General features: G+C 44.1%; 1 protein-coding gene across 2 annotated transcripts in view; it reads left to right on the forward strand.

Moving 5' to 3' along the window:
- Nucleotides 1–14,323: 14,323 nt before the first annotated feature.
- ERC1 (ELKS/RAB6-interacting/CAST family member 1) overlaps nucleotides 14,324–16,030 on the forward strand; it is a gene marked incomplete at its 5' end in the record, with an annotated part of 295,446 nt that continues 293,739 nt past the window's right edge. For both annotated transcript variants that reach the window (XM_082013315.1, XM_082013316.1), the window contains one exon: nucleotides 14,324–14,992. In XM_082013315.1, coding sequence (XP_081869441.1) covers nucleotides 14,324–14,992 — 669 coding nt within the window. The remainder of the gene's footprint in view (nucleotides 14,993–16,030) is intronic.

The raw sequence follows: 16,030 nt of genomic DNA on the forward strand, positions 1-16,030 counted from the left end.
AAAAATCCCTGTAACAGCAAATAATGATCTAGGTTTGTAGTAAGAGGTGCTCTGTTTTACTGTACCACAGGGTAGAACTGAAGGAAAAGAGAAACAACTTGTTTGGCATACAAGCTCTTTTCCAGCTGTGAAACAGTAACACCTCACAGTTACAAAACCAAAAAGTGAACCAATCCACGCTTGAACAACTAGTTTCACATTTATAAAGACAGAGTAAAAGCAAAGAGCTTGTTCTGGAGACCTAGCAGAAGTATTACTCAAATATTGTAAATTATTTATGTAGGTACTTCTTTCTAAAAGCCTGTCAGATTGATTTATAACCATATCATTTATGTACAAGCCACTTTAGTCATTGCAAGGAAAAGAGAACAGGCTTTTTACCTCAAGAGTAATGGCTTGGGGCTTAAAGGGAAAAGCAGCCTGTCCAATTTTAACTGTAGAAAGCCTGTAGTTTTGCCAAATGCAATTACTAGACAAGAAATTAATCCAGGCTGGAATCTAAAACATCTGAACTCTGTAAGAGCTGTGGGAGATCTGTCAAATTGCAGATCATAAGAGAGTTGTGATTAGAGGCACCGATGACACTTCTGGCAGCGAGACCATATTAAGCTGACACACTAATAAAGTTACCACAAAAAAATTTAAAGTGCTCTGTTTTCTGTTTTGCTCCAGGTTGAACACTGTTTATTTTAAAATGGAAAAATCATTTACATTTGAAATTGAAAGAATACTTCAGGCACAGGCAAGCCTGTATCTATTTTCATTTTTCTGCTTTCTTAGACAGCAATGTGAAGTATCGCTTTTTTGGGATACTTTAGGCTTGACAGAAGGGCTTGTATATTACAGCATGCACTTACCTGCACTGTATTATTCTTCAGAAGCTAATTTAAAATGGTTTCTGTGCTTCTACAGTTGAAAAGGAAGTTCAGGTTATTGGGACCTCAATGTATGTCAGCTATCATGATCATGAGAGGTCTGAATGACTGTACTTATTGCAGCAAGATATGAATTTAAATAGTGATAATGTATATGTCAATAACTGTGTCATTCCTCACGTAGTCTTACAGATCTATCCGATCTATCTAGCCTCTCACTTTAGCCCCGGCAATAATGGCTAAGGAAGTCAGTGTTCTTTTTGACTACTTCCACCTTGAAATCACAAAAAGATTCCCGAGCAGGGCATTTGCTCCATCTGCCCCCCTGGAAGGCAGCGCTCAGTTACAGCAGGCTGGAAGTTTTCTAAGGAAGGAGCATTTATTCATCAGGGAAACCTAAGTTTGCCCAAGGTAAGCGTGCCCAGGTAGCAGCGGGGCTGGGTGTGCCAGCTTTGCCATGCCTTGGTGGGAATCCCACAGGCTAAGCTAGAGGCTTTTTTACCCGAGGAATGTCGCGCTGCCTCCAGTAGCCCCAGCCACCATGCGATCGTGCGGGCGGGGCTCCAAGCGCCGACTAGGCGCAGCTCCGCGGCCGGGGCCCTGAGGCCTCGCCGCCGGCAGGCTGGGGGACGGGACGGCCGGGGCCCTGCCTCCTTACCGCCGCCGAAGCGGGGCGCCCGAGAAGAGGCGGGCGGCGGCCGAGGCCCGCGGGGCTGGCGCCACGAGCGCCTCGGCCGGCGCCCCCAACGGTTTCCACCGGCGCGTGGGTCCCTGAAAAAGCACCCGCCTGCTGCGTGCCCTTCGCCCACGGGGTAGGTCCGCGGGAGCGGCCGGCTCTGCTCGCGGCTGCTGCCCCGCCGCCAGCCAGGAGAGTGGAAGGGAGAGGAGCGCTTCCCGCCCAGCCGGGTCTGCGGCGGTGGGCCGCCTGGCGCAGTACCTAGGCTGCGGAGGCCACCTCCGTCCTCCAACGGCTGTTCGCAGTTCCCGCCCGGGGAGCAGTGGGAGGAAAGAGGGGTGGGGCGCCCGGAGCAGCCGCTACGGCAAGTGAGGAGAGTCAAACTTCCTACGGCCGCGCTAAGGCGGTGACGCAGAGCCGGGGCTTGCCAAAGGCCACGCCCAGGCGCGGGGCGGGGCGGGGCGGTGCCCGGAGCAGCTCGTCCCCTGGAGGGAGGGGAGAGGGAAACCCGGCTTGTGAGCGCGCGCCGTGGGCGGGGTGCTGCGCGGCCGTAGAAGGGCGGGGCTGCGGGGCGTCACGCTTCGGCGGCGGCAGGGGCGGGGCTTGTGTGTCTCGCGCCGGGGGCGCGGGAGGGAGCGGCGGAGCTCGCGCGCGCGCGAGAGGCGGCGGGGAGCGGCCAGCGCAGAGCTGACTTCCCCGGGGCACCGCCGCCCCCTCCTCCCCCGCGGGCTGACAGCAGGTGAGGGGCCTCCCTCGGTGCCGGGGGGTCGGCGGGGGGGGGGGGGTGGTGGTGTGTGTTTCACGTTTCTTACCAGCCGCTGGGGGGAGCCAGGAGTGGGGCGGGGCCTGCGGGAGCCGGTAGCTGCGGGCAGTCGCCGGGCTGGGCAGGGGCTGCGGCGCCGGGGTAAGGGGCAGGCGGCGGCGGGGCCTGTCGCCGGGCAGCTGCCGCTCAGGTGGGTCTGGGTCCGGCGGCGGGTCCCCTGTGGGCTGCCTGGCCTGTCGGCCGGCCGGTCGGAGAGAGGGGGCGCCCGGGCGCGGCCGGGGGAGGCGGCCGGGGAGGGGGGGGAAGTTGCGGGGCCTCGCCGCTGCCGGGCCCCGCGCACGCTGTCACCGCCCGGGGGCTGGGCGGCGGCAGTCCGGCCGCCCCCCGCTCCGGCCGGCCCGCAGGGACCGCGGCGGGAAGGGCCACATCACCCTGCCCGCTGGCGGCAGGCGAGCGGGCCCGCGTCCTGCCGGGCACCGCTCACGGTGGTGGTGCCGCGCCGGGGCGGGCTGCCGCGCGCCGGGTGGGGTTTGGTTTTGCCTCGTACCGTGGGTCCGTCGTGCTCTTCCTATCGGCGTTCCGCCTTGTGTTTTTCCGCCCCTGCTTACGGAGCCTGTCCTTGGGAAGCGCACGCTTTTGTTGTCTTAGTCGCATCGTCTGAGGTAATGGTGAGCGGCGCCTTTCTACCGAGACCTTGCGGCGGCGTTGGATCTTTTTTTTAATTTTTCCGTGTGAACGCTGAGTGGTCACGTTTCGTTTATTTTCTTACATCTGCTACAAAGTAAGCGTCAGCTGACACGGTGCTTTGTTTCTGAATCTGCTGCCATCCTGAAGCATGTGTCGGGAATTGCTGTTTTTCCACATCTGTCTCGCTTGTAACGTGAACTCTGAATCTTAGTTATGGAGTATACAATTTACGTGGAATGTTGCACGCGCGCTGGAATTCCGTATCGTGGTTCGTGCCGACATGGTGTGAAGTGGTTTAAAGTGAAGCCCCCAATGGAAGCGGGAGAGATTAGGAGACGCGAAGAAAAGATACAAAGACACACCTATGGAGGTGGTGGTGGTGGTGGGGAGAGCAGTACCGAAGCCAAGAGAACGAAAGTGATGGGATAGAAATAGAATTGGTCTGAAGAACAACATACGTTCAACATTTTATCGAAGCTCGTCTTGGGGGCATATTGATGTATGCGAGGTGGTTGTAGCTGGGTAATATGCTACCTCAAATCCAACAGGTTGTAACCAAAAAAAGTTGTCTGGCTTGACTGCAGGGTTGTAGGTCTTAATCAACGGCCAACTCGGTTAGGATGTCTTACAGCGGTAACCTCCACCAGCTGCCTGCCCTCCTTTTCTCCCAGAGGTTACTGCATCTGTAACAGTAGGTGGCTGAACATATGTTTCCTCCTGAGCTACTGCGGTCTACAGCCTCTATTTTGGTATTTTGTGTTGAAAACTGCAGCAGCTCAGATGTGTGCCCCAATTCAGGGTCGCTTATGAGTCAGCACCCTTACAACCATATCACGTAAGATTAAAAGAGAAAAATCACTACCTTGCCCATGCTATTATGAGCAGAGTTGGTAGTACAGTATTTTTTTTTTCAGTAATGACTTATTTAATAACTAGTGGTTATTTAGTACAAATAACTGAGACAGCTTTGCTGAATGTAGTTCATTTCTGGAAGCATAGTTCAGAACTTTATCACAGAACAGCAGTTCCCTGAATAGTCAGGTATGTAACTTTACTATATCATCCAGATATTAGGAGTTGTCTGAATCTACCAAGCTGCAAGAGGGGCTGCAGCTAGAAAAAGTTTGGGATCTACTGGGTAAAACATGAGTTTATCATAATATTTGGTGTAATTGAACTTTCTCCATGTTTCCTTGGAAACCAATTTAGCTGTAATGAGATCACTGTAAGGATGTTAGCAGGTTTTCTATAGTTTGGGTTTCTGTTATCAGGCCTATATTAAAGCATCATGTTTTTCATAAGTCTTAGCATGGTTTCTTTGATCCTGTCACAACTTTTTATGAGATTCTGTTCACATAACTTTTCATCTCTAACATCTGGCTTATGGCTTGACTGGAAAAAAAACAGGTTTGGTATTTACATGGCCTGTAACTTTTTGTTGAATTGCAAATCTTGGACATGAAAAAAGCCTGGGGTTTTTGGTTTTGGCTTTGGTTCTTTTTTTGCTGCATCTGACACTTTCTCAGGTCCTGGTAGCAGTTTTCTGTGTTGCTGTATGAATAGAAATATTTCACCATGGTATTGTAACCAGTGCATGAGTTCCTTGCTATTATTCCGTATTTTGTGAAGCAGGATACTCTCCCATTGTCATCCCTCCTTCCCTTTTCCCCTCACCCCTCCCTATTTTCAAGGCTATTCCCCCAAAAGCCTCTCTTGTGTGAGAGGTTTGTTACAACACTTACCTGGCTAAGCCACTTGAAAATTGTAATATGTTTACAAGGTCTGGCTTGTTTTATCTGAGTATGGTACACTCAGAAATGGATGGATGGATGCATGCGAGCAGCTTTTTAAAGAATCAGACCGATTGCTAGAATTAAGAAACGATAACATGCATTCTTGAACCTTGCTGGCTACCCAGCCATAAGGGCACTCTGGGTGGTGAGGATTCTATCAATTAGTGCCTCTTTAAGCCAAGAGTTTAACTCTGTGGCATACAATGCGCTGCCGTATGGCAGTGGTAGAGCATGAGATCCTAGGAAACCCAATACTAGAATCCACAGAAGGAAGACGACACATGATAATTTTTGCTGTATATCTCCTATCTGCTTTCAACTGTACAGTTGAGGCCAACTGTATGAGGTTTAATAAGGCCAAGTGCAGGGTCCTGCACTTTGGCCACAACAACCCAATGCAACGCTACAGGCTTGGGGAGGAGTGGCTAGAGAGCAGCCCGGCGGAAAGGGACCTGGAGGTGCTGGTTGACAGCCGGCTGAACGTGAGCCGGCAGTGTGCCCAGGTGGCCAAGAAGGCCAACAGCGTCCTGGCCTGTATCAGGAATAGTGTGGCCAGCAGGAGTAGGGAAGTGATTGTGCCCCTGTACTCGGCACTGGTGAGGTCGCACCTTGAATCCTGTGTTCAGTTTTGGGCCCCTCACTACAAGAAGGATGTTGAGGTGCTGGAGCGTGTCCAGAGAAGGGCAATGAAGCTGGTGAGGGGTCTGGAGCACAAGTCTTATGAGGAGCGGCTGAGGCAACTGGGGTTGTTTAGTCTGAAGAAGAGGAGGCTGAGAGGAGACCTTATCGCTCTCTACAACTACCTGAAAGGGGGTTGTGGCGACGAGGGTGTTGGTCTCTTCTCCCAAGTAACTAGTGATAGGACAAGAGGAAATGGCCTCAAGTTGCGCCAGGGGAGGTTTAGATTGGATATTAGGAAAAATTTCTTCACTGAGAGAGTGGTCAGGCATTGGAACAGGCTGCCCAGGGAGGTGGTGGAGTCGCCCTCTCTGGAAGTGTTCAAAAAACGTGTGGATGTGGCGCTTGGGGACATGGTGGCGCTGGATTAATGGTTGGACTTGATGATCTTGAAGGTCCTTTCCAACCTAGTGATTCTGTGATTCTGTAATTGACAGACTTATAATCAGCTCCCATTCATTGCACAAAACAACTCCTGCTGCACCTTCCTAGCCTGCCTACACATGTCAGTGTTAAGAACGTTGGACAGGGAGGGACCGTGTGGGTCATTTGATCCAGTTGCTGGTAAACCCAGGCAAGAACCAGGAATTGCAAATGGTCTGCAATATATCTGGACCATGTGCTAATCACCCTGTAACAAAGTCAACGCTGCCAGTCTTAAAGCTATTGGAGAGAATAAGTGCTGGAACAGTGTCCAAGACCTCTGCTGTACCTGGGAAGCCTTGAAGTGTGATGTCCAGACAATGTTAAGAAATATGGCCCCAGTCTCTGGAGGAAGACAGAAAAACTTCTGTTGGTACGCAGCAGCCTAACAAAGGGAAAGAACTTGCTCGTGCACCCAAATTTAGTGACCAGGTTAACTCTTTTTTTAATCTGACAAGTGAGATGAGGTAAGGCCTTTAGAAATATCAGTGGCACCTCATGTTCTGCCTCGAGTTGAGGCTGACCTGCAGGGCTTTAGGAAAAAATCTTTATAAGCAAGTGGTGTATTACAAAGAGTATATAAATATAAGTAAATAAAGATTTAGCTGGAATACATGCATTTTTATAATAATAGTGAGCCTTTTTGTTTTTGTGGTCTTGTTTTTTGGCAAAGAAGATACAAAGAAATGAAGCTGTGGTGGTGAAAGTGTACCCTTTATGCTGATATCAAGAATTACGGGAATTATAAGAAACAAAACCTGATGTCAGTTCAGATGCTTTTGCAAAGAAGCTGCTGTAGTGTAGAGCATGTTCTGTCATCTTATTCATGTCTTCCTTGTGGAGTAAGTAGATCTCATGGAAGGAAATATATACTTGTGGGAGACAAATTAACTAGGAAGCTGAGGAATATTTCTGGCTGTTGTTTAGGGACTCATGGGTAGTGTATTCTGGGTGGGATATCTTGTAGGAATTGGAGAAAAGAATGGGAAACAGAATGGTGTCTAAAAAGGACGGATAATCAAAATGTTCCATGTTCTGTGGTGATTTGAAGTGTATGCGTACCATTTATGTTAACCTTCCAAATTAAAAAAATGTGTAACAGGACTATCAATTTATGTTTAGAAACAAACACTCCTTTGACAAATGACTGCTGGGTTTTTTCCTCAAAATGTTAGGGTCAGGGTTGATGGCCTACCGTTTATAAAACATGGTTTTCAATATGTCAAAGTCACCTAAAGATTATCAGGATTTTTGAGATATTTTTCTGGGAAGATTTCTCTGTGTGTAGGTGGGAGAATGTATCAATTCCTATATTCTCATGTTTGATGAGATGGAACAAGGGCACTGTTACTTTCATTGAACTTGACAGATGTGCAAGTTGATGAACTTAAAAAAAACCCCCAACAGTGCTTGGGCATCTATTAATACACTATCTAAGAATGAAAATCAATCATAATATAAACAGTTCCTTCTTTGTCTTCTTTCCATCTTAATTTCATTCATCCTTTTTGCTTTCTTGCTGTCAAGGTCACGAGGATAAGAATATTTTGATACGGATAAACAACCCTGAATTCTGTGGGTTCAATGCCTTGTGTTGAGCATTGGCTGGCTTGCAAACAATTTCCAAAGTAAACTTTCTTCTGTCATTTTCTTGTGTAATAGTGATTAATTTAACATGAAAAGTAGTGAGCTTTCTTATCTTGCAGAACAGGTCAAACCCAAAATCTACACTGTAGTCCTAAGACAGATACTTCACATTTTTAATGTAAAGTAGCATAGCAACTGTAGCGTTTGCAATTGTGGTGTGCACCAGAAAGTAACAGGAATTCAATTTTTTTATCTTTGTCTTGGTTGACACACCTCTAAGTTGTTGTGAATCCTGTCTATTCACCCATACCCACTATTTGAATTCCAGGGTAAATACATTTGTCAGGGCTTTACTGGAATATAAGCTTTTCCTCTTTTGGAATTTCTTTTTTTTTTTTCCTTGCTCTGTTCTGGAGTCCAGGTCTCATTGTATAATCCAGTCGTTCTTATTAGTGATTAACTATTAAGGTCTGAATTATGAAAATGTGAATAGTTGCCACCTCTGTTAATGAAGTCTAATGTGTCTGCTACGTTGCTTTATCAGATTAAGACAGCTCTTGTAAAGGCTGATTTTTCTGTTGCTATTATAGAACTGACATTCAAAGCTTCCCTTGTGCAGCCAGGGCTTGGTGCTACAAGAAAGTTCAGTCTCCTGGGAGCTGGGTGTATGGCTGCCATTATGCTGATGGGAGGCACTGGAGGGGTCACTGTGGGGGAAGGTGTGCTTGCCTGCCTAGGTCGTGATCAAACTGCCCCGTCCCCGACTGTCAGGTGGTGACGGTGCTAGGGACTCTGTGAATGTTCTTGTCTGTCAGCTGGTGTCAGTCCTGAACAGCAACTGCAGCAGAGAAATTTAGGAGGAGTGTTACTTGCTGAAGGCTGCCGAAGTTATTCCTGAATTCTTTTTGTTTTAACAAATGTAAGCAGGGATTTTCCTGTATTTCTGCAATATGTTTTTCTGTATTTGGTTTGCTTACTTACCTAGAAGTAGCACTGTGATATTAGTATTTGTCCTGGAGTGTGGGGAGGATACGAAAGGCATCATGTATTTATATGACCCAAGAGATTCTCCAGAGGTTAACAAAACTTTGTGTTAATGAATCTTCTGTTTTCTGTCAGCTGTAGCCAGGAATGTCTGCTTTCTGAGCCATTGGTTCACATGAAATACTAGATATAGGGGCTGAGTGTGACAGCAATGGTAAACACGTCCTATTTTATTGGATTCTTTATCCTGAAGTTGATGTTGGATGAATGGAACTTCTTCCATTTCTACTATGCCTGAATACAATACAATATGCCTCTTTTATTGAAAACCACCAGATCTTTTGACAAGACTAGTGTACCTATTCCTGCCCTCCCTTTCTTCATAACCTCCTTACAAGTAAATCTGCATGAAGTTGTGCAGGTTGCGTTTTACTGTTCTTTCAGCATGCTAGTTTGGATGCAGGAGTTACCAACTCTCATGCTGCTTTGAATTACCATTTTCATTGATATACGGTTCTGGGTATTGCTGTACTTCTTGGAGGGGTAGCTGCTTCGCTCCTTTGAAGGAGGCTCGATTCTCCATTGCTTTTCACTGGCTATGACTAGGCTATTGTAATGAAACAGATTCGGTTTAGTTGCCACAAGTTATACTGTAGTACATTTAAACGTTTACTGTCAGATTATAAACTTTTCTCACAGTTCATGGTGTCTGCCTCCGAGTGTTTTTTGGACAGTTACCTGTCATCTTAGAAGACATTTTTCTTAGCTGGCACTTCAGGCAGGGTGTACTGTTAACTTATCTTATAATTTTTGTACAGAAAATGTGTTCATAACTGTCCTTTGTTTTTCAAAATTTTTCAAAATACAGTATTGTGTAATTCTCATCTCTTCTTTTTATGCTTCTGATAGTCCTTCTTTCAAGCATTTTCATAATCACTAGATAGCATTTTCAACTAATACTAAAGCAGGTCGATTGTATGTCTCTCTACTCAAAGCTACTATGCCAATCCCTAGATATTTACATGAAGTTTTTACTTTGGCTGATGTTAATTTGGGGGGATTTTTTTATTTGGCTTGCAGATAGGATGCTTTTTGGAAGGTTTTGTTCTCTTAGTGAACAATGAACAAGAAAGTTTTGTTTCACAAGTGTAAGGGTATGCAAGCTACCTTGAGGAAAAATGCTTTAGCACTGTCTTCAGTGGTTTTGTTTTTTTAAACACTTGCAGTTATAGTTTCTTTGTTTGTAATCTTAGGTAAGGCTTCCTGTATTGGCAGAAGGGACTGAAGATTTTTGAAACCTACAGGAGAGTTTGCAAATGAAAAATGGTCAAAACATTCATGTGACAGTTGGACGGTGTTCTTTGTGGTTACCACCATCCTGTAACATTATGGGATGATTTATTTGTGTCTAAATTTAGGGTCACAGTAGAGGAGGAAAAAAGAAACAGTGCTGCATTTTGGCCTCGTGGAAGATAGGATAGGTTTCCCGGAAGGAGGATCTGGAGATCTACAGGCCTGTCAGTCTGACTTCGGTGCTGGGGAAGGTTATGGGGCAGATCATCTTGAGTGCCATCATATGACATGTACAGGACAACCAGGAGATCAGGCCCAGTCAGCATGGGTTTATGAAAGGCTGGTCCTGCTTGACCAACCTGATCTCCTTCTGTGACACAGTGACCCACTTGGTGGATGAGGCAGATAGCTCTCTACAACTACCTGAAAGGAGCTTGCAGCGAGGTGGGGATTGGTCTCTTCTCACAACTAACAAGCAATAGGACAAGAGGAAATGGCCTCAAGTTGTGCCAGGGGAGGTTTAGATGGGATATGAGGAAAGTTCTTCACCAAAAGGGTTGTCAAGCACTGGAACAGGCTGCCCAGGGCAGTGGTGGAGTCACCATCCCTGGAGGTATTTAAAAGGTGTGTAGGTGTGGTGCTTAGGGACATGGTTTAATGGTGGACTTGGCAATGCTAGGTTTACGGTTGGACTCAATGATCTTAAAGATCTTTTCCAACCTAAATGATTCTGTAAGAGGCCGTACTTCTGAGATTCCTAGTAAAATGTTAGCGTGGGTCAGAATATTGAAAAACTTCAACCTTTCCAGTTCTGTAGCTATCTGAAAGAAATCTTCCATGTAATTTTGCTTGGACTCCTGGAAGGAAACTAGAACTTTTTCTTCTTCCCAATTAATCGGTATTGCGAATGAGAAAAGGTGTTTCTGTCACTTCCTTTACTTTGCTGTTTCCAGGATGAAAGGTGTTTTTCCTAGTGTGAATTGTCTTAATATCTACTTCTACATATGGATTCCTAATAGCAACAAAGTGAAATGGCCAGTGGTAAATGCTACTAGAAAAACAATTGGGGGGAAAAAAAAAAAGGGGTTAAAATTTATCTTGTAACATGTTTTTTTTTTTTTTTTTCCCCTCTTGAACCATGACAAATCTGTCAGTGAAAATACTGAAACAGGCTGCATGTTTGGAAGGATGTATTTAGTTAAAAATTGGAATATTCATAATTCTAAAATCTAAAAATGGTGTAATGGAAGTTCTCATCAAGAGAAATACTGGAGATTTAGGCTTGCTTGTTTCTAAAGACTTTTCTTAATCTACTGCTTTTGCTTGGCTCTGCTTTTGAAAAGTGAGCGTGGTGTGATGCGTGGGGGGGATGGCAGTGATGTCAGAGTTCTTCTCCCTGAGTTTGTCGTGTGCCCACTCTAGGAATCCTTTCTGTAACCCTAATCGACAACTAATTCTAGGAATTGGCTTTCACAGCTTGAATTATTTGATTTTTCTGGAGTAACAGAGGGGATGGTGCCTACCTATGAAACAAAGCTTAGAGCTGCATTAGCAGGACCGGTGTTTCCACTCGCGGTGGATGAGAGCTAACCAGCCTGCCTGGTATTTTGGGAGATGGCTACTGCACAGCACCTGCTGTGGCACCAGCTCCTTTCAGGCTGCCGGGGAAGCTATTTTTCTAAAAAGGACATCAGTCACTTTCAGTCTTTGAAAAGCCCTTAATAGTTCCGCAAAATGTTAGCTAAAATGAGGATAAAGCAATTCCAAGAATTTAAATGATGCTTTTCCGTTTTGGGGATGATTAACTCATGAGAAATGATCTAATATCTTTTGTGCCCTTCTTGTGTGTTGTTAAGCACTTTACTAGGGCGATACTTCTGCACGCAACAGTAATGTACTTCTACCAACATTTAAAAGTCACCTTTTGGGGGTAAAGTGCTTTAACTAAAAGGCACAGAATAAAACATGTATAATCTTTTTGTTCAAGTTAAACTCATTTAAAGCTACTAAGTGAATGAGTGTTTGCACTGATTTGCTGTGGTGAGTTTCTAGCAAATGAATTAAGTGCTGTGATTTGCATTAATTATCAAGAGAATCCTCATGAATACAAGCTCTCAGTTGAACGTACTTTATGTAGTGTCTAAGAAATCATATCTGGCTTGTTTTGAGTGCTCAACTGGTGTCACAGCAGCATTTTTAGCATTTTGATATCTCAAACAGTGAGGTTAGTCTGAAATAGCTTTTCTATTTGCAAGAAGTGTTTTTCTTCCAGATCTGGGGCACAGTGTCTTGCTTATTGAAGCAACTCCAGTGAAACACTGTAGACTTTGTTACAGAGTTTATATTTCTGTACTGTTTTGCATAAGGGTATGTAGCTGAAACAGAAGAAATGTCTTACCTGTAACTTGTATTTAAAAAAAATAAATCTGTAGGTTGTGCTTTGGTACCGAACTTCAATTATTAATGCTGCTGGCTATCTTTCCTTGGCCTGTTTTCCTTTACATGTGTGTTTAAAATATTCCGTGGCAATATTGTTGCTAGCTTTAGTTGTCATTTTAAAAAAAAAAAGAGAAAGTGAGAGAAAGAGAGAATGACCACTTGAACTTCTTGAGGACTGCTCAGAAAACAGTATCAGCTTCCATAAGCTTTGTAAAAGTACTCATGCTATTGTGTCTTCTGTGAAATAGTGTGAAAAATGCTGGCTTACTCTGATCCTGTTTTTCATTTAAAACTTAAGGTTAAACTAAACATTTTGAAACTGTTTCTTGTTGTTTCTTTTCCTATACTAACTTGTTTCTGAAAGGAAAAGATGTTGGATCTTTCCTTCATGAGGCTTTTACTTTTTTCCTTTCTACCCTTTTTCAGTATTTTTTGCAATACTATTTTTTGGTCTCTTCCTCTCCACCCACTTTTCTACAATTTCTTTTGCAAGTGTATTCCTCTTTTAAGCCTAATCTTTCATGTGCTTGCCCAAATATTATCTCACAAACATGCCATAGGGTTTGGAAAAATTGATTCCTAATATCTGACAAGCCTAACTTCTGAACAGAAGGTAAGGCTAGATGAAAGCTCATGGGAAAGGCAAGATGTTTGGATACGTAAGATGCTGCTGCTCTTTGGACAGTATCTGGTGTTCTTTCATCTAATGGGGAGAGGTCAGACCACAAATGTTTCAGTGTTCTAGGTTTGATTTCAGTTGAGCCCAATAGTGACTTTTGAAATGGTTTACTCTGAGGGGAAAAAAAAAAAAAGAACTGTATAGTGGGAGTAATTCTACAGTGCAGTAGTTCAGTCACAAGAGTGAATTTCATCCTTGTTTCTTGCTCCTCTCTTAGATCTTGACTACTAACAACGGTCTCAGCCCAGTGCCTCTGTACTAAAGTGTTACCTGCTAGCACTTGTAGAACAGCGTAATGTTACAGTGTCAAAATAAGCAATTTTATGTCCATGTTTAAAGAAAAAGTAGAGGGCAGGGGGAGCTGCAACATGATGATGTCATACTGTTCTGTGTTTTAAGAGGTTCCTGCTGTTGGAATGATATCATTTAATGCAATTAATCTAAGCTGGTTAATGAGAAATATATTTTGATTCAGATCTTTGCTTAACCTAAACAAAGATTTGAGTCATGTTTAGGCCTAAATCCCAGTTTGAGAGAAAATAAGAGACTGGAACCAGTTTTCAGTGCAGGTGTGATTCTCTTATTCCTCTTAACCTCACTGGTCCTATTGCTGTGTGATTGCTGTTCTTTCAGAGTTGTATCTGTACTTGCTTAAGCTTTGTGGTCAGTAATGATGTCATGATTCTTTTTAGTTTTGGCTCTGACTTCTGAGTTTGAAGGAGGGCTCTTAGCAACATTAAAGGGATCTGCTAGTCAAGATCATGATGAGAATCATTTTAGTTCATCCTACCTTCCCTTTTGCAGGATTATTTTCACAGCAGCAGTATTTAGAAACTGAGTCCTATGGAAGCTAGCAGTGCTTGCAGGAAAAGAAATACTACTGTATGGGCTTTAAATTTTGATTGTCTGTTTCAGTCAGAAGGGTAACAGATAAAGAATTAGGGCCAGGTAGAAATAGGAGAAAAAGTTAGACTACTTTTGTAGAGTTCAGGTCATGACCAACAAAATTATCGCTTGAAAATTGATTCCCCCCCCCTTTTTTTTCTGTGGTAGTATAACAACAGAAAAACAAGAATAGAAGTTCTTTTTGGAGTGTAAATATTAGGGCTTAAGTAAAGGATTGCTTTTTTGTTGGTGGGAATTGAAAAGATGCTGGAGAAGTGTAAAGGTAGTAGAATACATTTTATTCTAATGTGGGACAAAGTATTTTGTGGTAAACTAGGTTTTCAGTATGTTATTTTTATTGATGCAGTTTTTAATATGTTATTTTTATTGATACAGATATGGTCCTGAACATCGTGAGCACTTGACTTCAAAGATGGACACCTGGGTCTGTTATAAGTTGTGATTGGCCTTAAGCTGACTTACAACCATTGAAGAACTTAACAGGATTTCTCTCATTCCTGATTTATGCCTATCTAATTGCCTCACACCACCAGCTTAATCATGTATGGAAGTGCTCGGTCAGTTGGTAAGGTTGAGCCAAGCAACCAGAGTCCAGGGCGTTCACCAAGGCTGCCACGGTCACCACGCTTGGGCCATCGTCGAACCAACAGCACAGGAGGCAGTTCTGGAAGTAGTACTGGGGGTGGCAGTGGGAAAACCCTTTCTATGGAAAATATTCAGTCCTTAAATGCTGCCTATGCTACGTCTGGCCCTATGTATCTAAGTGACCATGAGAACGTGGGTGCAGACACCCCAAAAAGCACCATGACTTTGGGCCGATCTGGGGGGCGGCTGCCTTATGGTGTTAGGATGACTGCAATGGGTAGCAGCCCTAACATTGCCAGTAGTGGAGTTGCCAGTGATACTATTGCATTTGGAGAGCACCATCTCCCTCCAGTGAGCATGGCATCCACTGTGCCTCACTCACTGCGCCAGGCCAGGGATAACACAATAATGGATCTGCAGACACAACTCAAAGAAGTGTTAAGGGAAAATGATCTACTTCGCAAGGATGTGGAGGTGAAAGAAAGCAAGCTGAGTTCTTCCATGAATAGTATCAAGACCTTCTGGAGTCCTGAGCTAAAAAAGGAGAGAGCTCTGAGGAAAGATGAAGCTTCAAAAATCACCATTTGGAAGGAACAATATAGAGTTTTGCAAGAAGAAAACCAGGTTTGTCATCTAATGTCGCTGTTGTGTTAGTGCAGTAGCATGATTAAATGAGTTTAATAAACTTGCATGTCATATTTAAGCAGTTAAATTATCTCGGTGCTTTTCCCACGTAATTGGTATGAATCAGATACATTTTCAACTTGCAAGCCTCTTTTTAAATGTTTCTTGTCAGACTTGTAAGGCACCTCTTGAGTGCTCATTCCTTCTTGTGTGTCGTGTGGTTTTTTTTCTCTAGGACTGATGCTAGCTACTCGGTTTCCTTTTGGAAGTATTTTACCCTGTTCATAATATTTCTATAGTGCTTATCTCTTGAAGCACTCTCTGAGATGCGGAATGTACTAACGGCTGACCCCGAATACAACCAAACTGCTGCTGAATGTTGACAGATTGCCAGTAAAACAAAGTTCACGTTACACTGGTCTCACTTTAGAGCTCCAGTTAAAACCTCCAGACCTGCTGTTTTCACAAACAGATATAAATTGTGTTCTTGGCTACATTTAAGTAACACTGTTTAATACCTTCTCATCTATTCTTTTGTCATAAACTGTGGATATTTTGCTATGCAACTATCATAAAGCACCCTACAGTTTTTTTGTAGTGGTCTGGCTAGTTAGAGATTAGGCAGAAGAACAGAGAATCTTGGGCATCTAGTTCTTTTGTCTTGTCCCTCTTCAAAGCATGCCTAAATTAGAATAAAACTGAGAGGTTGATTAAAATTGAGGTCTCTTTGTAGTCAGCTCTACTTAGTAAAAGCTTTTTTCATGTTTTCCCACCTAGACCTTCTTGCTAGCTTAATCCTGAAATAACTACTTGTCTTTGAGTTAGCGTCCTCCTGTTCAGTAGTTTCTGGCCAAATGTTAGGCATTTCTCTGGACTCTCCAGTAAGAAACCTCACCACTCTTATGGAAAAGAGGCCCAGCATCCAACTCCAAATGGTTCCTGAAATTTCACCATAACAAAATTACTTTCCCGATTGAGTTTTTCAAATAGTCAAGAAAGTTTAATGAAGTAGTTTCCATAGTTCAAGAGTGATCATGT

The sequence above is a fragment of the Phaethon aethereus genome (genome assembly GCF_964289735.1).
Source record: "Phaethon aethereus genome assembly, chromosome: 1".
NCBI lineage: Eukaryota > Metazoa > Chordata > Aves > Phaethontiformes > Phaethontidae > Phaethon > Phaethon aethereus.